The sequence below is a fragment of the Canis aureus genome, chromosome 25, assembly GCF_053574225.1.
Source record: "Canis aureus isolate CA01 chromosome 25, VMU_Caureus_v.1.0, whole genome shotgun sequence".
Lineage (NCBI taxonomy): Eukaryota > Metazoa > Chordata > Mammalia > Carnivora > Canidae > Canis > Canis aureus.
The window spans coordinates 21,430,738-21,451,494 of NC_135635.1; the positions used below are offsets into that span (position 1 = coordinate 21,430,738).

Consider the following 20,757-nt stretch of genomic DNA (forward strand, 5'->3'; position numbering starts at 1 on the left):
AGTTGATTCAGTTGATGTTTTTATCCTACAAAATGTTAATTTTGAGTCACTGAGAAACATCTTAAAGCCATTTGACTTTACTTCTCTTATGCTCCTATCAAAGATTGTGTGTGGAGCTTGAGATTTCTATCTAAATAAATATTGCAAAAACACTATAGAAATATCTCCCAGGTGGTTTTTATCATTTCACTGTTTGCCACAATTCTGAGCCAGAGCTATTGAAAACACTGTAAAGAAATATCTTTCCAAATGTTAAGGGTATTGTGCTTTGTGTAATAAGACCTTCTGTAATTCTTTGGATTATAAGTCAACTATATCAGAAGCATTTTTGGTGTCTGCAAGTTAAATGTTTGAGAATATATACTTATAAACCAAACTGGAAACATCAAAGACATCATGAACTATTTTTAGTCTCTATCAAACAAAATAGAAAATATTACTCTTCTATAACCCAGATGGTAAAGATGTTGCATGTCTACTGCCATAGAGACCAGTAAGCTATTATCAATAAGTTTATAATTTACTTCTAACTCATGAATCTAAAATTTTATAGATTAATTCTCAGTAATTATTGCTCAGATTTACTTAAAATTTTGATATGCTAACATGTATTCATGTTTCATGTGAAAAACAATTGTGTTAAGTTCTTTAAATTATATACCATTTCTATAAAATACATCATTGATTCTGGTTCACCTTACTGTCTTGTTAAAATGGTATCATGGCAATGTCTATTTAGAAAACAGTGATGGAAAGTATTATATTTTAATGCATTACATATAAAGTCAATTTTTTTACTTAAAACATATATAATATATATATATATATATTACCTTTCACCAATATTTAAAATATTCTTCATAACATATCTTTCATGATTCATTATTTTTATTTGTGTTGACAATGAAGTGAAACACTCTATTAAAATGTTAATTAGCCAAATGAAAATTAGCAGTTTATTTTTTTTAAATTAGCAGTTTAAAATTTTGCTTGTTTTTTAAAAAATGGTCCTAGAAATGTCAAATGAAACAAGTGCAGGGATCGTTAATCCATGAAATAGGCTATCTATGTGCATTAACTCAATCTGTGTCTCTAGAACAATGCCTCTAAGCTTTTGTTGGCTATTATGGAAAGCAGACATGACAGCGAGAATGCGGAAAGAATTCTTTTTAACATGAGACCCAGGGAACTGGTAAGAAAACTTTTGTGTTTTTTTTGTTTTGTTTTGTTTTTTTATTTTTATTTTTTTTAGAAAACTTTTGAAACTGTATTAATAAGGTTCATCCTAAAAGGAATGTTTATAGTATGCATGTCAGGAAAAAGGTCTAGTGGCTTTTACTGCTCTACCAGGGTATAATGGCATATCACAACCTTTCCAGGTTACTTTTCCAGGGAACTCAGAAGATCCCATGATGGCAAAGGTCTGTGTGATTTGGGTCCTTACTTCATTGGTTTTTATCCACTCTAAGTACTTTTCTTAATCAGATTGTCACAGTCTATTAAACTATCTGAAAATTCTTTTTGCCAGAAAAAAATAAGTTTGCTTTAGTTTGTGTATTGGAATATATGAGAAAGGAGTGTAAAAAGATGTGCTGCTCAAAAATCATATTTATACCTCTTTCTGAACAATAAAAATAAAACCAGTACCTTTTGTACTTGTGTCTATCAGGGAAATGTTGCACCAGGCTTGGCCTAAAGGAAATTATATGAAGACTTGATGGAGTTCCATAGAGATCATTAATGTGTCTTCTTATTGTAGAAGTTATATTTTCCTCCTCACATATATGGAAATCATGAAGTAGTTTCAGCATGTTTTAAAAACATTGAGTTTCTTTCATTTTAATTCCATCCTTATTAACATACAGTGTTACATTAGTTTCAGGTACACAATATAGTAATTCAACAATTCCATACATCACCCAAGGCTCATCACAAGTGCCCTCCTTAATCCCCATCACCTATTTCACCTCATCCCCCAACCCATCTCGCCTCTGATAACCATCTGTTTCTTGGTTTGTCTCTGTCTCTCTTACTCTTTTTTTTCCTTGAAAGCATTGGGTTTCAAAAGCATTGAGATAATACTCAAACTGTATCACTCAGTGGCCCCATGACTAAGTCCCAGTCTTATGAGCACCACTGTTGGTACCACGGGCAATCCAATAGGAGGTACTCCTTTACTCTCTCTCTTTCATAGTAAGGAAATGGAGTTGAGGAGGGCAGATAAAGAGAAATGTAAGATGCAGTTTTATTTAACATATATTTGCTGGGAGCCTTGTATCTGTAGGGCAGTGGGCTAAGAAAAGCAAGAAATTCTCTATTCTTATGATTAAATGGGGCAACAACTTACCTGTTCTTTTAACAACAGCACTGTACAACAGTCCTTAGAAAACACTATCTCCTCTGCCTCCAACACCTTTATCTCATCATCCACCCTCCTCCCTCTGGCCCATCATCAGTCTCTTGCCTGAGTTCATGCCCCTGCTCTGTGCTCACTTAGTGCTTCACACTTAGTGCTGCTATAGTACTATTTTGTTTACCTCTTGATGTGTTGACTCTTCATCGGATAATAAGTTCCCTAAGGACACATACTGTGTGTCCAGCATATTTGGGTCCTCAGCACAGAGGGTGACGTCCAGCACTACTTGACCCTGTTACCTAGTGGGTGCTTAATAAGTCCTGGATGGTTATCAAGGTTCCAGAGTCTCCTAATGCATGGGAACTTTGGCATTGTCAACAGACATGAAAGCAAAAAATTTCTCCAGGAAGATAGAAAATACTGTAGGATAATACTTTCATGTTCATTTAAATAAAGATGGTTTCCAAGGCCATTTTCATTTGTAGTTCTTTTATACTTTTAAGTCTTAGGAAGTGTTCCAGTTTTTACCTTGTGAACAATGTAAAATGCCTATTATTTGTGGCATTTCAAACTTTTTTTTTTTTTTTTGATAGGTGGATGTGATGAAGAATGCCTATAACCAAGGATTGGAATGTGACCATGGGGATGACGAGGGTGGAGATGATGGTGTTTCCCCAAAAGACGTTGGACACAATATCTATATTCTGGCCCATCAGGTGTCACATTTTATATCTTATATTATTGCTCATCTTATCAGTTGTGCTTTGTGTTATGGCTTGGTATATTTTCTAATTCTGGTCCCTTCATTTATTCAGCACCTGTCCCCTTGCTCTGGCCCAAGGAGGAGGAAATGCTCCCCCAATACCCAAGTGTATTCTTAGAGCTAGGCTAGGTGCTGATTCACAGAAAATGATGCTTGCCACCAAAAACTGCTGGACCAGGAGAAAGGAGACACTCCCAGGTCAGAGCCTGAGAAATAGGAAAGCCATGGCAGCAAATGGAAGCTTGAAGGAGAGAGGAGGAGAAGCTAACTGAAAAGATAGAGTGTGAAGTAAGGGGGTACATTTGGTCTAATTGGGATGAACCTTTACAGATGGCTTCAGGCCTCTGAGTTGTAGGTTGGCATGCTTCATACAGAAACTAAAAACAGCAGCTTCTGATTGGTTTCCATTGACTGTCTAGCAAATATGAGGCTAAATTTTAAATCCTTTTAGAGGACCTATTTCCATTCTATAGTACTTAATGAAAACAGGCACTTGTTAAGTGTTGTTTGAGGAATTCAATTTTATTAACATGAATAAATTTGCATCTTCTAATGCAGATTTGTTTAGAAGTTAAAAATTTTAAATGTACAGTGCCAATTTGATTTTTGTGCATAGTAACTCCTTCCTTTTTACGGGTTACAGTCATAATGTTGTAGACTTTCCCAGCCTTTCTTTCTAGTCATTTTCTCACGTTGTCCACTTCTCCCTCTTCCTTCTTCCCCTTACAGCTACCAGTTAATTGAACATTATTAGATATAAAGTACATTTATTTATTCTGACTTTTTTAGTTTTCCAGTTTTATTGAGATATAATGGACACTGTATCAGTTTAAAGTGTTAAGAGGTTGCTCTTTAGACACTTCTTGCTCTCTTCTTCTGTGTATAACTGTGTAATGTATGTAAATGCGATTGTGATTTCTACAAAAGATTCCAGGAAGGAGTACGATTCTAGAATATATTAACAAAAGAAACTGCTCTGGTTTTTTAATACAGTTTGATTACTGAGAAGATCTTTGAGTCTCTCATTGCATAGCAAAATGCATATATAAGACCAGAAACAGATTAAAGGCTGATAGGTTATAGCTAGAAAGATAAAAGAGAATTTTAGGTATTGAGGAACTGAAAGCCAGAATGAGGGACAGGTTGGAGGAAGTAGACACAGAGATTTAGGAGGTAGAAAAGGTGTCATTTTATTTTCATTTGTTTTTTTTAAAGATTTATTTGAGAGAGAGAGAGAGAGAGATTGAGCACAAATGGGGGGGAGAGGGAGAAGCAGACTCCCCACTGAGCAAGGAGCTCTATTACGATGTGGGGTTCCATCCCAGGACCCTAAGATCATGACCTGAGCCGAAGGCACATGCTTAACCAACTGAACCACCCAGGCACCCCAAAGGTATCGTTTTAGAGAGAGAAACTCAAGTGACAGGAGTTGAGTCAACATATCTAGGAAAGGAATGACTAAAGATCGAATGTAAGTGGGAAGAAAAAAAATTACAGGCTGAAAATAAAAGTCGATTTGGCTTCTAGGAGGAAGAGAGAAACTGATGGCCTAGCATGTATATGGGCAAGGAGTTATTTCAGAAGCTGTAGCGTTGTGGAAGGAAAACAACAAGGAAGAGAGGGCTAGAGTGAGCAGTGAGAATTTTAGTGAAAAGGAAGTAGGGGAATTCAGCCACCCATGTGTTCTTGACTAAAAGCTAGTCCTGCTCTGTCTTGGGAGGCTGTCCCCTTTTGCACGAGTGAGCAGCTACACGAACACGTCCTGACCCTGCAGCCTTTCAGCAGGAAATGAACAACCAGCCCAGCTAAGTCAGCCTTGGAATCAGTGGAGTGGCAAATGTTTGAGCCAATCACCCACATCCATGAAGAGGAGGTTTAAAAATGCAATCTCAGAATACCAGTACAATATGCGGAACAGGAAAAACGTCGAGGTCAAGAAAAGACTTTTTAGGTCCGTTCATTTTTAAGCAGACTAAGTATAAGAGCAAAGAGTATTTTGATTCTAAAAAGAGACTATGGAGGATGTTGAGAAGAATGGAGAATGAGGATAAAGAATGCTAGTGCTGGTCATAGAATGAAAGATAATGATATGACATATGAAAGAAGTTAAAAACACAGGTGGCCTAAGGGCCAATGATCTTGATGGGTTTAAGTTTATGACCGTGCTTGGAGAGATTAGATTAGATTCAGATGATTATGGGGTTGCCCAAGTCCAAGGAGTGGGAATTCAGAAGTAGTAAAAAAAAAAACAAAAACACAAGAGTATACAATTTACTGAAATAGATAAGATTATGGATGTGAAATGTCTTGAATGGAAATATAGAGGTTTCTTAATTTTGCAAAACCAAAATGTTGAAAAAACAATAGTTTTCAGAGCTGGGATGGTACACTCTAGAGATATATAAAAGAAGCCACACTTCAAGAAGAGAGAGTACATCAGATTGCTTATCAGGAAGAAGGGGATTCTGAATTGCCGAACACTGTAAGCCTTGTGATTAAATTGTAAGAATAAGTATGAAATGCGAGTCCATGTGCATTCTTGTAGGAACTCAAAAGGAGGTAGGAATGGCAAAATGTATGGAATGGTGTATGTAACTGACAGTGTGGAGTTAAGCAGCTATTTTCTTAGAGTGACACAGAACCTTGTTACCTTATTACTTTTAGATATATTCTCTTGAGTGACTCCTCCCACCTTTTTTATGTATATAAAAAATTCAGTTTTCACTCATAGAAGAGAGCCGAACTGTGCTTTTTTGATCTTTCCACGAGTGGCTCCTTTGGCTTTGTCTAGGCCGGCATGTTATATTTGGTTTCTTGGGAGGCCAACCATGGTTGCTGAGTCCCTTATGAATTGCTTGTCCAAACAGCTCCCACAGCGAAGCACAAACGCAGAGGGTAGGCGTCGTGCACTTGGCTTCAGGAGCAGCCACATAGCTGTGCTCCCAGGGTGCGGTCAAGCCCACCCTGCTGCTTTCATTGTGAATGTGAGAATTATTTGTCTCCTGAATGCTGATGACCATGCAGATTGGCTTCTGCCTTTGCACAGTCCAGTAATTCCAAAACCAAGGTTTAACTTCCTCCTTGTTTTACTATAATCATCTTTTGTGCAGACGGTTTATTTTGGTGCACTCAGACTTTCAATTTTTGTTGTTATTCTTTTCATGGTAGTGAGGTAGTTCTGCTTTTTCTACCATGACATCCTTTTTGGCCCTTCCTGTGGTTGGTGTTACAAGAAACAAATATTGCTTCTTGTAAGTGTCTCGTCTGATCTACATAAAACTATAAATATATCAAAAAGGGAATTTCTTAAGTTCTAATACTATAGGGCGTGCAGAACATTTCCTTAAAATTCAGCTATGTGTCCTTTTTGATTTTCTGTCCTCCGCATGTTCTCCTTACACATCTCTGCCTCCTCTTTCTGCCGTGATCTTATTCTTTTATACTTTGCTTTCGTACTGTTCCTTCTCTTTATTCCTGTCTTTCCATAGAATAGTCAACTGCCTGCAATCTAGGACATTCTTCAGTACTTTGTATTATGTTTAACATGTATTAAACATACTGTTTTTTTGCAATTTCTGTTTTTCTCTCTGAAAAACATTTTATTTTATCTTCTCCCAGCTTTATTGATATAATTGACACATAATATTGTGTATGTTTAAGGTCATAATGTGTTGATTTCACACATTTATATATTGCAAAATCACCACCACCATAGCATTAGTTTCATCTCCTTGCATCATTTCCTTTTTGGTGAGAACATTTAAGATGTACTCTCTTGGCAATACTCAAGTATATGATTACAGTATTATTAGCTATAGTCACCATGCTGTGCAGTAGATCCCCAGAACTTATTAGTCTCATAACTGGAGGCATATACCCTTTGACCGAAATCTCCCCATTTCTCCCAGACTCTAACCCCTGGTTACCATCATTCTACTCTCTGTTTCTCTGTCTTCCTATTTTTAGATTCCACATATAAAAGATCATATGGTATTTGTCTTTCTCTGGCTTATTTCACTTAGCATAATGTCCTTAAAGTCCATCCGAGTTGTTGCAAACAGCAGGATTTCCTTCTTTCTCATAACTAAGCAATATTCCATTATACACACACACACACACACACACACACACACACACACACACACCCCACATCTTCTTTATGCATCATCCAATGATGGCACTTGGATTGTTTCCATATCTTGACTATTGTGAAAAATGCTTCAGTGAACATATAAGACCCTTCATTTTTTTTAAGACCCTTTATTTTAATACCTACCAGAATTGAGATGTATATGGAAAGGACTATTAATTAGCAAGCTTACGGAAAGCAAAACTAACTCCTGGCTCATAAGGCAAGAAAGAATGGATCACTTTAATTGGCCATCTGAAATTATTTTTAAAATATAGGTTTTTAAATTTTTTTCATGACAATTTCCCTATGTCACTAAATAGTCTTTGAAAACATAATTTTAATGTCTGCATAATCATTCATCATTTGAATGTACCATAATTCATTTAATCACTCCTATTGTTGGACATTAGGTTTCTAATGCTTTCGATATTATAAATTATGCTATGATTAACATCCTTATACATTAATCTTTGTCTACTACACTGTCTACTACACTGATTACTTCCCTAGGATAAATTCCAAGAAGTTTAATTACTAGGTCACAGGATAGTAACTATTTTATGGTTCTTGATGCATATCAGAAAATTGTTTTCCACAATGTGTGTTGGTACTAATCTTACTGAATCCTAAAATTGCTACTATTTCAAAAAATCTTTGCCAAACTTATAGTATTTGGAAATAGTGACCACTTCACAAATGTCTGTTAAATGAATTAATGAATTATAGATAAAAGGAGACCTCATTTTAATTCACTTTTTTTTTTCGATTACCAGTAAAATGAACTCTTTTTTTTTTTCTTTTTTGAGAGAGAGGGAGTAAGTGGGGGAAGGGGCAGAGGAAAAGAACCTCAAGCAGACTCCCTACTGAGTATGGAGGCCGACACAGGGTGATCTCACGACCATGAAATCATGACCTGAGCTGAAACCAAGAGTTGACACTCAACTGAGTCATCCAGGTGCCCCAAAATAGTGTCTTTAAGGTTATTTACTATTTCTATTTTTTGTGAGTGAATTATTTGAAAATGTGTTTATCCATTCTTCTGAGAGGGTTCATTTTTTTGTTCATGAATTTTAATTAACAGTAACAAATCTTAGTCATAGTAGTTATATCTACTTCTTCCTGATTAATTGCTTTCTAATGTTTAAATGATAGGTTTCTTCTGCTCCATTGAGATCTCTCTTTTTTTAAAAAAAAGATTTTATTTATTTATTCATGAAAGACACAGAGAAAGAAAGAGACAGAGACATAGGCAGAGGGAGAAGCAGGCTCCATGCAGGGAGCCGGATGTGGGACTTGATCCCAGGACTCTAGGATCACACCTGAGCTGAAGGCAGACGCTTAACCACTGAGCCACCCAGGCGTCCCTGCCCCAGTGAAATCTCTTAAACATTCACCTAGATTTTCTTCTGGTGTATAATGAATTCATTTAAGTATTTGATTATATAATCTTCCTATGTCATAATGCAAAAATATTAAGGTAATTTCTGGGGCTAAATTATCTGTGAAGATGCAGTCCCAGATATAGTAGTAAGAGAAGTCCATGAAGGCAGGGTTTATAGGAGTCATATGAGTGTGCTGTAGAGAACAGGTCACAAAGAGAGCTTCAGCAGAAGAGGTCAGGGCCAAATTCAGACCACTTTCAGGGTCAGACAGGGCATGTGAATGAGCACTGGGGGAGCAGGTGAGGCTGGGACAGTCTGGTGATCCTTTTCCATAGTAGGCAGCCATTACTCACATCTGCTGACTTTCCAATTTGGATTATAGGCCCTAGATTTCCACTTCTTTCAATATTTCAAAAGAAATCTGAATTTTGAAATTTTTGAAAAATGTAAAATCTCTTAATTTTTAAAAGTTGACAAATCATTTGATATTTTTGAAAACATTGAGCGATCCAAACAAAACTTACCAGCAAGTGGAACGTGGCCCATGAGCTATGGTTTGCCACTTATGGACCAGAGGATCCAAATTTCTCATTTATTCTTTGTTCAATTGCATGGATTTTTTGAGTGCCTGCTAGATATCAGGCACTATGCTAGATATTAGGAGTACAGCAGTGACTATTAACAAGAGATTATCACTCAGGGAATTTGTATTCTGACTGGGAGCAATGAAGAGTCCACCAGAAAGACAGCGGAGAGTGATACAAGCCCTGCAGTGAGTGAGAACTGGGTGTGATAAAAAAGTTATGAAATGCTCTTGTAGATTGGAGATTAGGAGGGTTTTCTCAGAGGAGCTGAAATTGAAGCTTGCTCTAAGTGAGAAAGCAAATGCCAGCAGTATGAAATGGAAAGGTATGGGAGACATCCCAAAAAGTGGCTTGAAAGTGGTAATGAGCTTGACATGTTTAGAGGAACAAAAGACCTGTGTAGCTAGATCCACAACCAGCTATTAGCACTCGATTATAATAATCATATACAATGCATCTGAGGCTCATTTATTATAAGATAGTCATTCAAGAACATTTCTTGAGCACCTCTTGCTTTAGGCATCATTTTACTTGCTAAAATGGAAATATGAATAAAGATGCTATCCAGGTGCAGCCCGGGTGGCTCAGCGGTTTAGCACCGCCTTCAGCCCAGGGCCTGATCCTGCAGTCCCGGGATCCAGTCCCACATCGGGCTCCCTGCATGGAGCCTGCTTCTCCCTCTGCCTGTGTCTCTGCCTTTCTCTTTCTGTGTGTGTGTGTGTGTGTGTGTCTCTAATGAATAAATAAATAAATAAATAAATAAATAAATAAATAAATAGATAAATAGATAAATAAAATCTTTAAAAAAAAAATGATGCTATCCAGAAGCTTACGATTAATATGCTTTTACTAAAATGGTGGTGTGCTCAAGACAGGCATTCATGAGACACATGTTCCCTAGGAGTCAAGAGAGGGTTCATGGATGTGGTGACATTTGGACTGAATCTTGAAGGATAGAAGGAAGGGGGAGAACATTTCATCAGAGGCAACAACCTCTGCCAAAACGTGCTATAGATATTTTAAAGAAAGGAACTTCTTTTGGGATTATTGGTAGGGTGTTTGTGTGGTATCTACTAATGTCTTTATATGAAATGAATTATAATAATTTGAGTTAAGTCAACATGTTTGATAACTGTGAAGACCTTGATTATAGGCATCTAATAAATGTTGCATGAATGAAATGTGAATGAATGAAAAATAAATGAAGGAATGAATGACTAGGACATGAAATACTCTAAAACTTTAGTCTTTATAACTTAAGTATTAGAATTAAAAAGCTAAGTAAAGATAATTTCTTGTTATCATTATCATCCTTAATCCTGATCAAAATTAATGATAAATTTTTCCACTGGAGTATAAATTCTGTGTGCACAGGCACAAATTTTTTTTTTCTGATCTCATGCCAACTACATATCTTGTCATATAGTAGATACTTAAGAAGAGTTTGGGGAATAATTTCTTACAATAATGTATGCAGGCTGATAATAATTTTATGTAATACAAACACTAGGTAAGATTAAGAAAGGCCTACCAAACTGATATTAGCATGCTGGCTGTCAAGGTTCTTATGGAACTCCTATGGGCTTTTTAATTCAGTAGAGTGGTCTCTACCAATCATATCAGCAAACCCTACATACATAGAGCCCTGTAGTATCTTCCTCATGCCAGGCACTATCTTACTTATGTCCCTGATACCACCTCTGAACTAATAAAATATCTCCTCCTTTTCTTAAAACTCATTTTAGTACTTCCTTACTTTTTCTAAGATCCAAATTGAGACCAACCTACCCCATTTCTTAGATGAATCCCAATCAACAATGATCTTTTCTTTGTATTAATTCTTCCATCTGTTATGTTCAACTCAAAACTGCATACATACTTTCACAACAGCTTATGCTGTGTAACATCCTAGTATTGTTCTTTGTTTCATGTGTATAGGTCTTGGCTACTTAATATTCTCCAAATCTGAGGTACCCAGGAGGCCTCATTAAAAAAAGAAAGAAAGAAAGAAAGAAAGAAAGAAAGAAAGAAAGAAAGAAAGAAAGAAAGAAAGAAAAGGAAACTTTCCACAAAGAAGAATATCTTAGAGGAAAAATACTTGACACAATAGATTTAAATCCTCTAATAGGCACCTACGTATCTTTCACCAAGCAACAAAGAATCTTTGGGTTACTGCCATTTATATGACCTCTCAAATTCATGGTTAATGGGAGCAATAAAAATGCAATCCAGGAAATGGATTGAAATTGGACTCTGTAATTGTTAGTTTGGTATAAGGATCATGAAGCCAAGTTCAGTGGAAGCAATTATTTTTCTGCTTAACATTTCATGTTTGCTAGATATGTATTTATTTCTGAGTGACATAATTGTTAGAGCATCAATCTGAATTCTAGCAACTTAGAAGGCCTTTGCTGTGTCTTTGGCTCCTCCTTACGTCTGCTCTTATTTCAACTTTATCCACTGAATTCAAAGTCTTTTAGGAAAACTAGAGCTATCAGACGGAGAGGCTTCTATATATTTTTTTCCATACAGAAAAATACACAGCATTTCCTACCATATTTTAGATACTTGGGTTGTTACCCTGTCCCTGTCCAGTATCTCTTTTTTTCTTTTCAGGAGAGAGAGAGAAAGCATAGTAGGAATAGCCATCCTGTTGGACTAAGATTCTTTATGTTATGTCATGCTGAAAGAATTTGCTAGATGTCCTGATAGTCCTCATTCATCCGTTTTCTTTTCCTTAAGAATTTAATCTCATAGCTGCAATTCCTTGAGCTATATTCATTTTAAGGGATATGCATATACATATTCTAAATGCCTAAATTTTAATTTATACTGAAGTGGTATGAAGTGTATATATTACTCAGACTACTTAAAATGTTTTTCCTTAGAGACTTCTCTACTCACCTCTTTGGGGCTTCTATTTTCTTATGCTAATATATAGTAATCAGCATTGCTTCATTTACTTTATTTGTAGAAACAGAAGGATGGGTTTGTAATTGGATACATAACTTCCATCTTTAATATCTTTGAAGGGTTTTAACTAACTTACAATTACTTCATCTTTATTATTGCTTGTAGTGCAGAAAGTAGAAAACACAGCTGGGTTTTTCAGCTCACAGAGGCACTTGTAGCTCATAACATGTTGGCTAAAATACTGTACAAATAGCTTAGCTATTATTCACCCGTTGCACGCTGTATTTTCTCCGTTAGCTGATGACATCGCTCAACTTCTCTGATTTCACCTTTCTCATCTATAAAATTTGAGGGGTATCCATCAACTATGTTTTCAGAGTAAACTTTCAGAGACTTCTATGGACACTAGAGAATAGTTGGACCATGATGGCTCCTCTACTGGATTAGATTATGTTTTAAATAATGTAATGGAGAAACCAGCTACTGGATATTTTTGTATTTATTTATACCTTACCTACTTGTGAAAGGAATTCAAGGTTGAGTAAGAAATGCACTTGTATAATTAGACTTAGAATTAAAGATCAAAAGCCTTCAGAAGGAAAAGGAATCTAAGTATGCTAAGGGTCTCAGCTAATATTCTTACTGCTTTATTGGTAGCACTCAGCTTCTTAGTAACCAAGAGTAAAAAAACATGCACAATATAATTAATATCTATAGTATTCATTAATGACCACCTTTTGCCAATATTTAATTCTAAAAGGAATCCATGGAAGGGAGAGGACAGCATAGTAGGCAGCAATTTCTAAACAGTTCTGCAGAACACACCAGATTGGAAAAAAAAATGTACAGAGCTGCTTTTTAGTCCTTGGGGATGAATAATGTTCAGCATTTCTGAATTATAATCAAAAGCGAATATAGATAAACTTGAAGGGTAGGGAGTACAGCAGTTATTGTGAAAATAGGTATATAAGGTCACTTCAGACTTTGATAATGTAGAAACTTCCCTAAATGTGAACTTCGTTGAAAAAACTTTCTTTATATGAAGATATTATCTTTCTAAAATCTCAGAAAATAAACTTAACCTAATTGCCCAGCTATGTGGAAAAAAAAAACAACCACCATTGTTAGTTTTGACAACAGATACGTAGAGATATAGGCACCTAAAGGAAATTTGCCTGAAAATTTAACATAATTGCAAGTTTTCTTTTCTAAGAGGAAATCCAGGATCAACTGTTTTCCCCTCCACCAAAAGATATTTTTCTATGTTGCCTTCACAAAGCAGTTTGAGGTAATAAAATACATGATTATTAACTAATGTTACTTTGAGCATTATTATTCTATATTTCTTGGCAACCAAGGTAAAAAAAGAAATACTAGTTACATGATTCATATATAATGCAAAAAAATCCAACCCACCCATATTGATTATTAATGAAGCACAAAATTTCTTTGTACTTCATTCTAAAAGGAATTTATTGAGGGAACTCTTATGTAGTAATATTAATTATGGGTGGTATGACAGATAAAGGTTAGTAGGCCTTCCTTATTAATATAATTTAGAAATAAAAATTGCCTATTAGATGCCAGATTAAAAAAAAAAAAACTTTGTTGTATCCTGTTGCCATGCATACTCTGTAGTAAAAAAGGTTAGCAGATTTTCAATTAAAATTTTAATGTAATATAAAGGTTGAAATTTTTTCTTTTTTTTTTAAAGATTTTATTTATTGGGATCCCTGGGTGGCGCAGCGGTTTGGCGCCTGCCTTTGGCCCAGGGCGCGATCCTGGAGACCCTGGATCGAATCCCACATCGGGCTCCCGGTGCATGGAGCCTGCTTCTCCCTCTGCCTGTGTCTCTGCCTCTCTCTCTCTCTGTGTGACTATCATAAATAAATAAAAAAAATAAATAAATAAATAAAAAAAGGAGGTTAGCCAGTTGTATTCTCATAAAAAAAAAAAGATTTTATTTATTTATTTTGATAGAGAGAGCACACAAGCAGGGGTAGCAGAGGAGGGAGAGAGAGAAGCAGGCTCCCCACTGAGCAGGGAGCTCCATGTGAGACTCCATCCCAGAACCCTGGGATCATGACCTGAGCCAAAGGCAGATGCTTAACCGACTAAGCCACCCAAGTGCCCTGAAAAAATTTTTTTTTCAACAAACATTTCTGCACATGCATCCAGCATCTGCACAAAGCCTGGTGCATGAGAATTGCTCCATAAAGGTTAAGACTCATCAGAATTACTTTCATGACTTCCCTCAGCTAAATGAATTCTTTTTTTTTTTAAGATTTTATTTATTTATTTATTTATTTATTTATTTATTTATTTATTTATTTGACAGAGAGAGAGAGCAGAAGCTGGGGGAGAGGCAGGCAGAGGGAGTGGGAGAAGCAGCCTCCCCGCTAAGCAGGGGCTCCATCCCAGGAACCTGGGATCATGACCTGAGCCGAAGGCAGACACTTAACCAACTGAGCCACCCAGGCGCCCCTAAACTCATTCTTAATTGATTCTTTATTCAAAGTATATTTATTGGTTACCTATTAGAACCAGGCTCTGAAAAAAAAAAAAAAAAAAGAACCAGGCTCTGTCCCCAGTGCTGAGGATAAAGTAGTGATCAGACAGAACAAAATCTCTCTCATCAATGAGTTTACATTTTCATGGGGATATCTCCCTCCTGTGGTCACATTATGTGCTCCTTTTGGGGGCAGATACTCTACAGACATCATTTGGACCATGGACATGAAGATGAAGGTGTAAAAATGAGATATAGTCTCTACCCTTGTGAAATGTACCAGTAATTACAGGGAGACATAAAAACAATCACAGTGTGCCAGGTTCTGTGGAAGATGTATATCTGGGATGCTCTGGGGTCTCAGGTTAGGAGTAGGCCCGGGAAAATTGAGCTTGTGGCAGATGAAGGGGAGAAGAGAGTCAGAGGAAGAGTCAGAGGAACAGAGAGAGAACAATTTCCTTCTATACTCGATCATTCCATCATTTGCTCTGCATTCAAGCATGCAAATCTGCTTCTCTAAAACCCCCTAGTCCACTGGGCCATAACTTGGCTCCCTTTTATCTAGAACTTCTCAAAAGATTGGTACACAATTGCTATCTCCAGTTCTCTTTCTATTCTCCCTTGAATTCATCCCTGCCAGGCTTTCATCCCTAGGATGGCACCGAAACAGCTTTTGGTGAGGTCACCAGTGACTGCTGCTAAATTTAATTTACTCTCATTCCTCATCTTATTTGACCTGTTACTAACATTTAACAGTTGGTCACTCTCCTCTTCTGGAAATACTTCCTTCACTTAGCTTTCACACAGCATGGTTTCTTGGAGTTTCTGCTTCCTGATTGGCCTCTTCTCAGTTTCTTTCATTGGTTCCTATTCCTCTCTCTGCTTCTATCAGAAGTGTTCTAGTCAGTGTGTTCTAGGATTCATTCCATGGATCTCTTGTCTCCTCAATTGACACTCACTCCCGAGATAATCTCATTCAGTCACATGACTTTAAACACCAGCTGTACCACAATAAGTCCCAAATTTATATCTTCAGCGTGGGCCTCTCTTCTGAACATGGGACTGGTACATCCAACTGCTGTTTGAGATCTGCATTTAAATGTTTTTTCAGGCATCTCACACTTCACATATCCATAATGGAACTCTTGATTTTCCCACAGTTTTTCCAACTTTGATACCAATCCCAGACACTCTGACTCCAGAACCTGAGCTCCTTACCATTGCTTTAATTCAGGTCTGTTCCTGTGTGTTCCCATTGCACACTGTGTTTGCATATATCCCAGGGTTATTGTGGCCTGCTTAGTTGTTTGTCTTCTCTGCTAGACTTCAGATTCAATAAAGGCAGGAGTTATGTTTTATTCATGAGTGTGCATTGCCTACTGCATAATACTTGTATTTGATACAATAAATACTTTTGAGTGAGTTAGTGAGCAAATGAGCAAATATTACAATCAACAAGTGAGTGTTATAGATGACTAGAAAGGAAACAGGTTGATCTTGGCTAGAGTTAATGCAATGGGCTTTGTGAAGGGGCTGACATTTTAGATGAATCTTACGTATTGATGAGATTTAGATAAGCAAAAGAAAGAGAGGGTTGCCTCTCCATCATTGGGAAAGAATGAGCACAAGTAGAGGCGATATTCGCCATGATATGTGTGCGGAGGTTATATGCTCTGAGACATTACATTATAGGGACAGAGAAAACAGTGTGGTACAGATGTGGGAGATAGCAGTGGAGGGCACATCTTACCAAATTCTGGGGGGCTCTAAGTACCAAAAAATAGTTCAGTGGGAATATTATTGAAATGTGACATAGCATAAATTTCTGCTAAACTGTTTTTAGGGTACTTGGTTCTTATTTACGTTGCCCTAAAATTAATGAGACAATAACGATTTTGTAGAATGCTAAAACAATAATAAAAAAAAAACAACAAATGGCACAGAAATCTGCTTTAGAAGCTATCCACCAACTCAAAAGCATTATTGAAAATTTAAAAGATATGCTAATGGTTGTACTTTTTATTCATGCACTAATTAGTACCCTGACGTTATTAGCAAATATTTAAAGATAAATCAATTAAAAATGAACCCATGAGAAAATACAGTTAGTAAACACATAAGCCAATATAAAAACACAAATGTCAAAGGACTAAGTAATATTCTGAGCATACATGTTGTGTTTGTGCATGTGTGTGCACACGCACGCTTGCATGTATCTACATGTGTGTATTGATTAATTCATTTTTCTAGCCTAAACATAAATGAAAGAAAAATACTCTATAGCTGACACTTTCTTCTGAAGATGCATTGCAGAAGTGTGAGATTGGCTGGCATGACAGAGGGATCCAACTAATATCTTCTAGTCAATAGATACAGTGCTAGAATATTAAGCTAGTGTATGAAAACAATTTTTTCTGACTCAAGAGCCAAGAGACTCATGTAGGTATGTGAATCTTATTAGTAATGCAATGAGCTTGTTCAGCATTTGTGTTTTGTGGCTGTTGGCCACAATTTGTGTCGTACATTTTTAATTTCAGAAACACAGAGGCACGGAAAAATGACAGATCGTTGTAACAAAATAGTTCTAGAAGATGAAGTATTGAATCAGGATGTCAAGTTTCAGAAAGGGAAATAGTTATCCTTGGCTGAACCAAAAAAGTCCCCCTTCTATGTCACAACCAAGTAGTTATGTGAAATTATACAGTAGGGGAAAGTTCTGGAAAGTCCCTTGTGGAGATTTATGTTGTTGATGATATAAAATCATTTTTAGAGATATAAGATTGGTTGGTTCAAAAACCATCTTCTAGAAACCTGTGTTTATGTATGTATCTTACTTATCTATGTATCACCACTTAAACATCTGGTTGGCTCTGTAAGACCTGCAAACTGTGTGTTACTTTTATAAAGGGTTTGCCAACATTTTGCAAGTGGTCACATAGTAAATATTTTAGGCTGTCTCTGCTCCAGATACTCAACTTTGCCATTCTACTGTAAAAACAGCCTTAGAACAAACGGTGTATGTTGTCATTCATTTGGGGAATATAAATAATAGTGAAAGGGAATAGAAGGGAAGGGAGAAGAAATGTGTGGGAAATATCAGAAAGGGAGACAGAACATAAAGACTCCTAACTCTGGGAAACGAAGTAGGGGTGGTGGAAGGGGAGGAGGGCGGGGGGTTGGGGTAAATGGGTGACGGGCACTGAGGGGGGGCACTTGACAGAATGAGCACTGGGTGTTATTCTGTATGTTGGTAAATTGAACACCAATAAAAAATTAATTTATTTAAAAAAAAAACCAGCCTTAGAGAATATGAAAACAATTGAGCATGGCTGTGTTAAAGTGAAACTTCACTAAAAAAAACAAGAAAAACAGCAACAACAAAAAAAAAAAACCCAAACAGGTGGCAGGCCCCATTTGACCTATAAGCTGTAAGCTGTAGTTTACCAGACCCTGCTTTAGAATATTTTTATAATCTTCACAGTCAGAAAGTTTCCTGTGTCCCACCCACATTTTAAATATCTTTATGAGTAAGAACTAACAGGTCATGTCTTTGTATTTTTCATGTTTATATTTATAACATTTAGCTCATTTTGTATGTGAGTGTAACACACACACACACACACACACACACACACCAAAGACATATACTTAGAGTTTCTGAGTGGATAAAAGAGAACACACTGGATGTTCTTTCCTTCCACCGCTGTGATTCTGTGATTTCAGTGTTCTGTGAACAGTGGGAGAGCCTGATCATTAATGAGAATTGATGGGGAAGACATATGTTCATCCCTTAGATTGAGCATATGAATGAATCAAGTATGAAACAGGAGTGTGAATCAATCAAGGGGAACAGAAGCAAAAGAGGGGGACATGGAGGCAAAAGCAATTGGAATGAGGGATCAGACTGGAAGAAATTTAGTCAGAGGGATCTGCTTGCCTCTGATGCACAACTTGAGAAAAACATGTCTTAAAGTTGAGGTCAAAAGCAATGGTTCTCAAATTGTAGTATGCATCAAATTCCTGGACCCCATCCCCAAGAAACTTTGAGTAAGTTGGGGAGAGCTCCAAAAATCTTTTTACCATAAATTCTTCAAATTTGTATTCAAATTGTCTGCAGGTCATAGTGTCAAAAAAGTTATTCCACACTTTCTACCCCTTCAGCTTCCTTCCTTAATTATCTGAGAGCCAGATCACCTGACCTCTTCTTATTCCATTCCCTTCCTTCTCGTTTTGTGCTTTCCACCTTCTAGATACCAAGCTAATCTGATCATCACCTAACTCATTTCTGTTAACCCACCCTGTCTCAGAAATTAGAGGAATTAATCTCTGCTATTCAGTAACAAGAAGATATCTTTTTATTTAAGTGCAGGCTCCATGCCTAAGATGGGGCTTGAACTCATGACTCAGAGATCAGGAGTCCTATGTTCAACTGACTGAGCTACCCAGGCGCCCCCAAGAAGATATCTTTTTAAACATGCTTGCAGGGTACCTCGGTGGCTCAGTTGATAAATGGTGGCTCATTCAACTCTTGATCTCAGCTCAGGTCTTGATCTCAAGGTCATGAGTTCAGGCCTGATATTGGGCTTCACTCTGGGCATAGAGCCTACATTAAAAAAAATTTTTTTTTAAATGCTTGCACCAAAACAAACAAATGAAAACCATGACTCTTTTCTGGGCATATATTCCTTGGCCCTATAAGGCAATGTGAGAATCCTGAGTCTCTCTCACTGCTTTATATAAAGTCCCTAATGGCCAAGCAAGAAGAGAAGGCCAGAATGTTGGGCAAAAGAGGGAGGGGCCATAAATGAGGCCGAAGAGGTAGGCAGGTCAGGTGAGGAGGGTGTGTAGATCTTGCTAAGAGTTTTGGCAATGAGAAGCCGTCACTACCACCTTAGCCCAAGCGCTACTTCCTCTCTGGCCAATTTAATAACTGGGAATGGTATGAGGAAAGTGGAAATGATGTGCAAGTCTTGAATAACTCCCAGGTATAGTGTTGGTGGGTGGGTAGGTGCATTTCACAAGATTGGAAATGGAAAAGGCTTGGAGGTGGAATGGGAGGAGAAGCAGCTTACTTCTAGACCTTTGGTATCTGAGAACGTAGGAGATGTTAGGTTGGAGGAGTACAACATACAGTTGTATAAGTGTACTTGATTCTCAGGAAAGAGAGTCAGGCTTGGGATTGATGTAGAGAGATGTTAGTGCACATGCTGTTGGAAATGGTGGATGTAGTTGAGATTTCCCAGGAAAAGCCGCTGGAATGAGAGCAGTAAATGACCAAGAATGAAACTTTGGACAATATCACCCTTTAAAAGAAAAGAGGAGGAGAAACGTATAGAAAGTAGGTGGGGGGGATCCCTGGGTGGCTCAGCGGTTTAGCGCCTGCCTTTGGCCCAGGGCGCGATCCTGGAGTCCCTGGATCGAGTTCCACATCGGGCTCCCTGCGTGGAGCCTGCTTCTCCCTCCTCCTGTGTCTCTGCTTCTCTCTCTCTCTCTCTCTCTCTATCATAAATAAATTAAAAAATAAAATCTTTAAAAAAAAATAAAAGAAAGTAGGTGGTCTGAGGAATGGGATGTGAACACAAGGTAGGACGCAGACTCACAAAGGAAAGTGGGACCAGTGGAATAAATCATAAATCTGATTCCAGGATTTGGCACTTAGCAGGTCACCAACAGCCTTACCAAGAGCCATCCATGTTGAGCGGTGGGGACCCCAAATGAGCAGCGGCAAACAGAAGAGGCTGTGGGATTACTACCTGAAGAGTAGATACACATCAAAACGCATGTTATTTGGAAGAAGCAGTGATTCAAAGCCGCTCAGTGTCCTGCTCTGATTCCTATCTTATGTAGAATGAAAGTGAAATACTAGTTCTAGGAGGGGAAGGAGAATGAGATAAACCCTGGAGCCATTACGACTCACATTGTCTTACATTGTCACAGTGAGCAACTTTATTGATACCCTCAATATACCGCAGTTGCTCTTCAGAAATGATGTATGTGTTTGTGTGTGTGTGTGTCTTGTTTAAAATGCCCTCCAAGATTTCCTAAGGCTTCTCATATTTATATTTGCAAGCTCAGTGGCCTTGCCTAAAAGCAGTATCAGTAAAGGGCTAATAGGAAA

The 20,757-nt window shown here is 37.3% G+C and overlaps 1 protein-coding gene across 4 annotated transcripts in view; it reads left to right on the forward strand.

The window, feature by feature from the left end:
* The window catches only part of ITPR2 (inositol 1,4,5-trisphosphate receptor type 2), a 472,511-nt gene that overhangs the window by 327,481 nt on the left and 124,273 nt on the right, over positions 1 to 20,757 (forward strand). For all 4 annotated transcript variants that reach the window (XM_077870671.1, XM_077870669.1, XM_077870668.1 and 1 more), the window contains 2 exons: positions 1,097 to 1,192; positions 2,950 to 3,072. In XM_077870671.1, the coding sequence (XP_077726797.1) occupies positions 1,097 to 1,192; positions 2,950 to 3,072 (219 nt within the window). The remainder of the gene's footprint in view (positions 1 to 1,096; positions 1,193 to 2,949; positions 3,073 to 20,757) is intronic.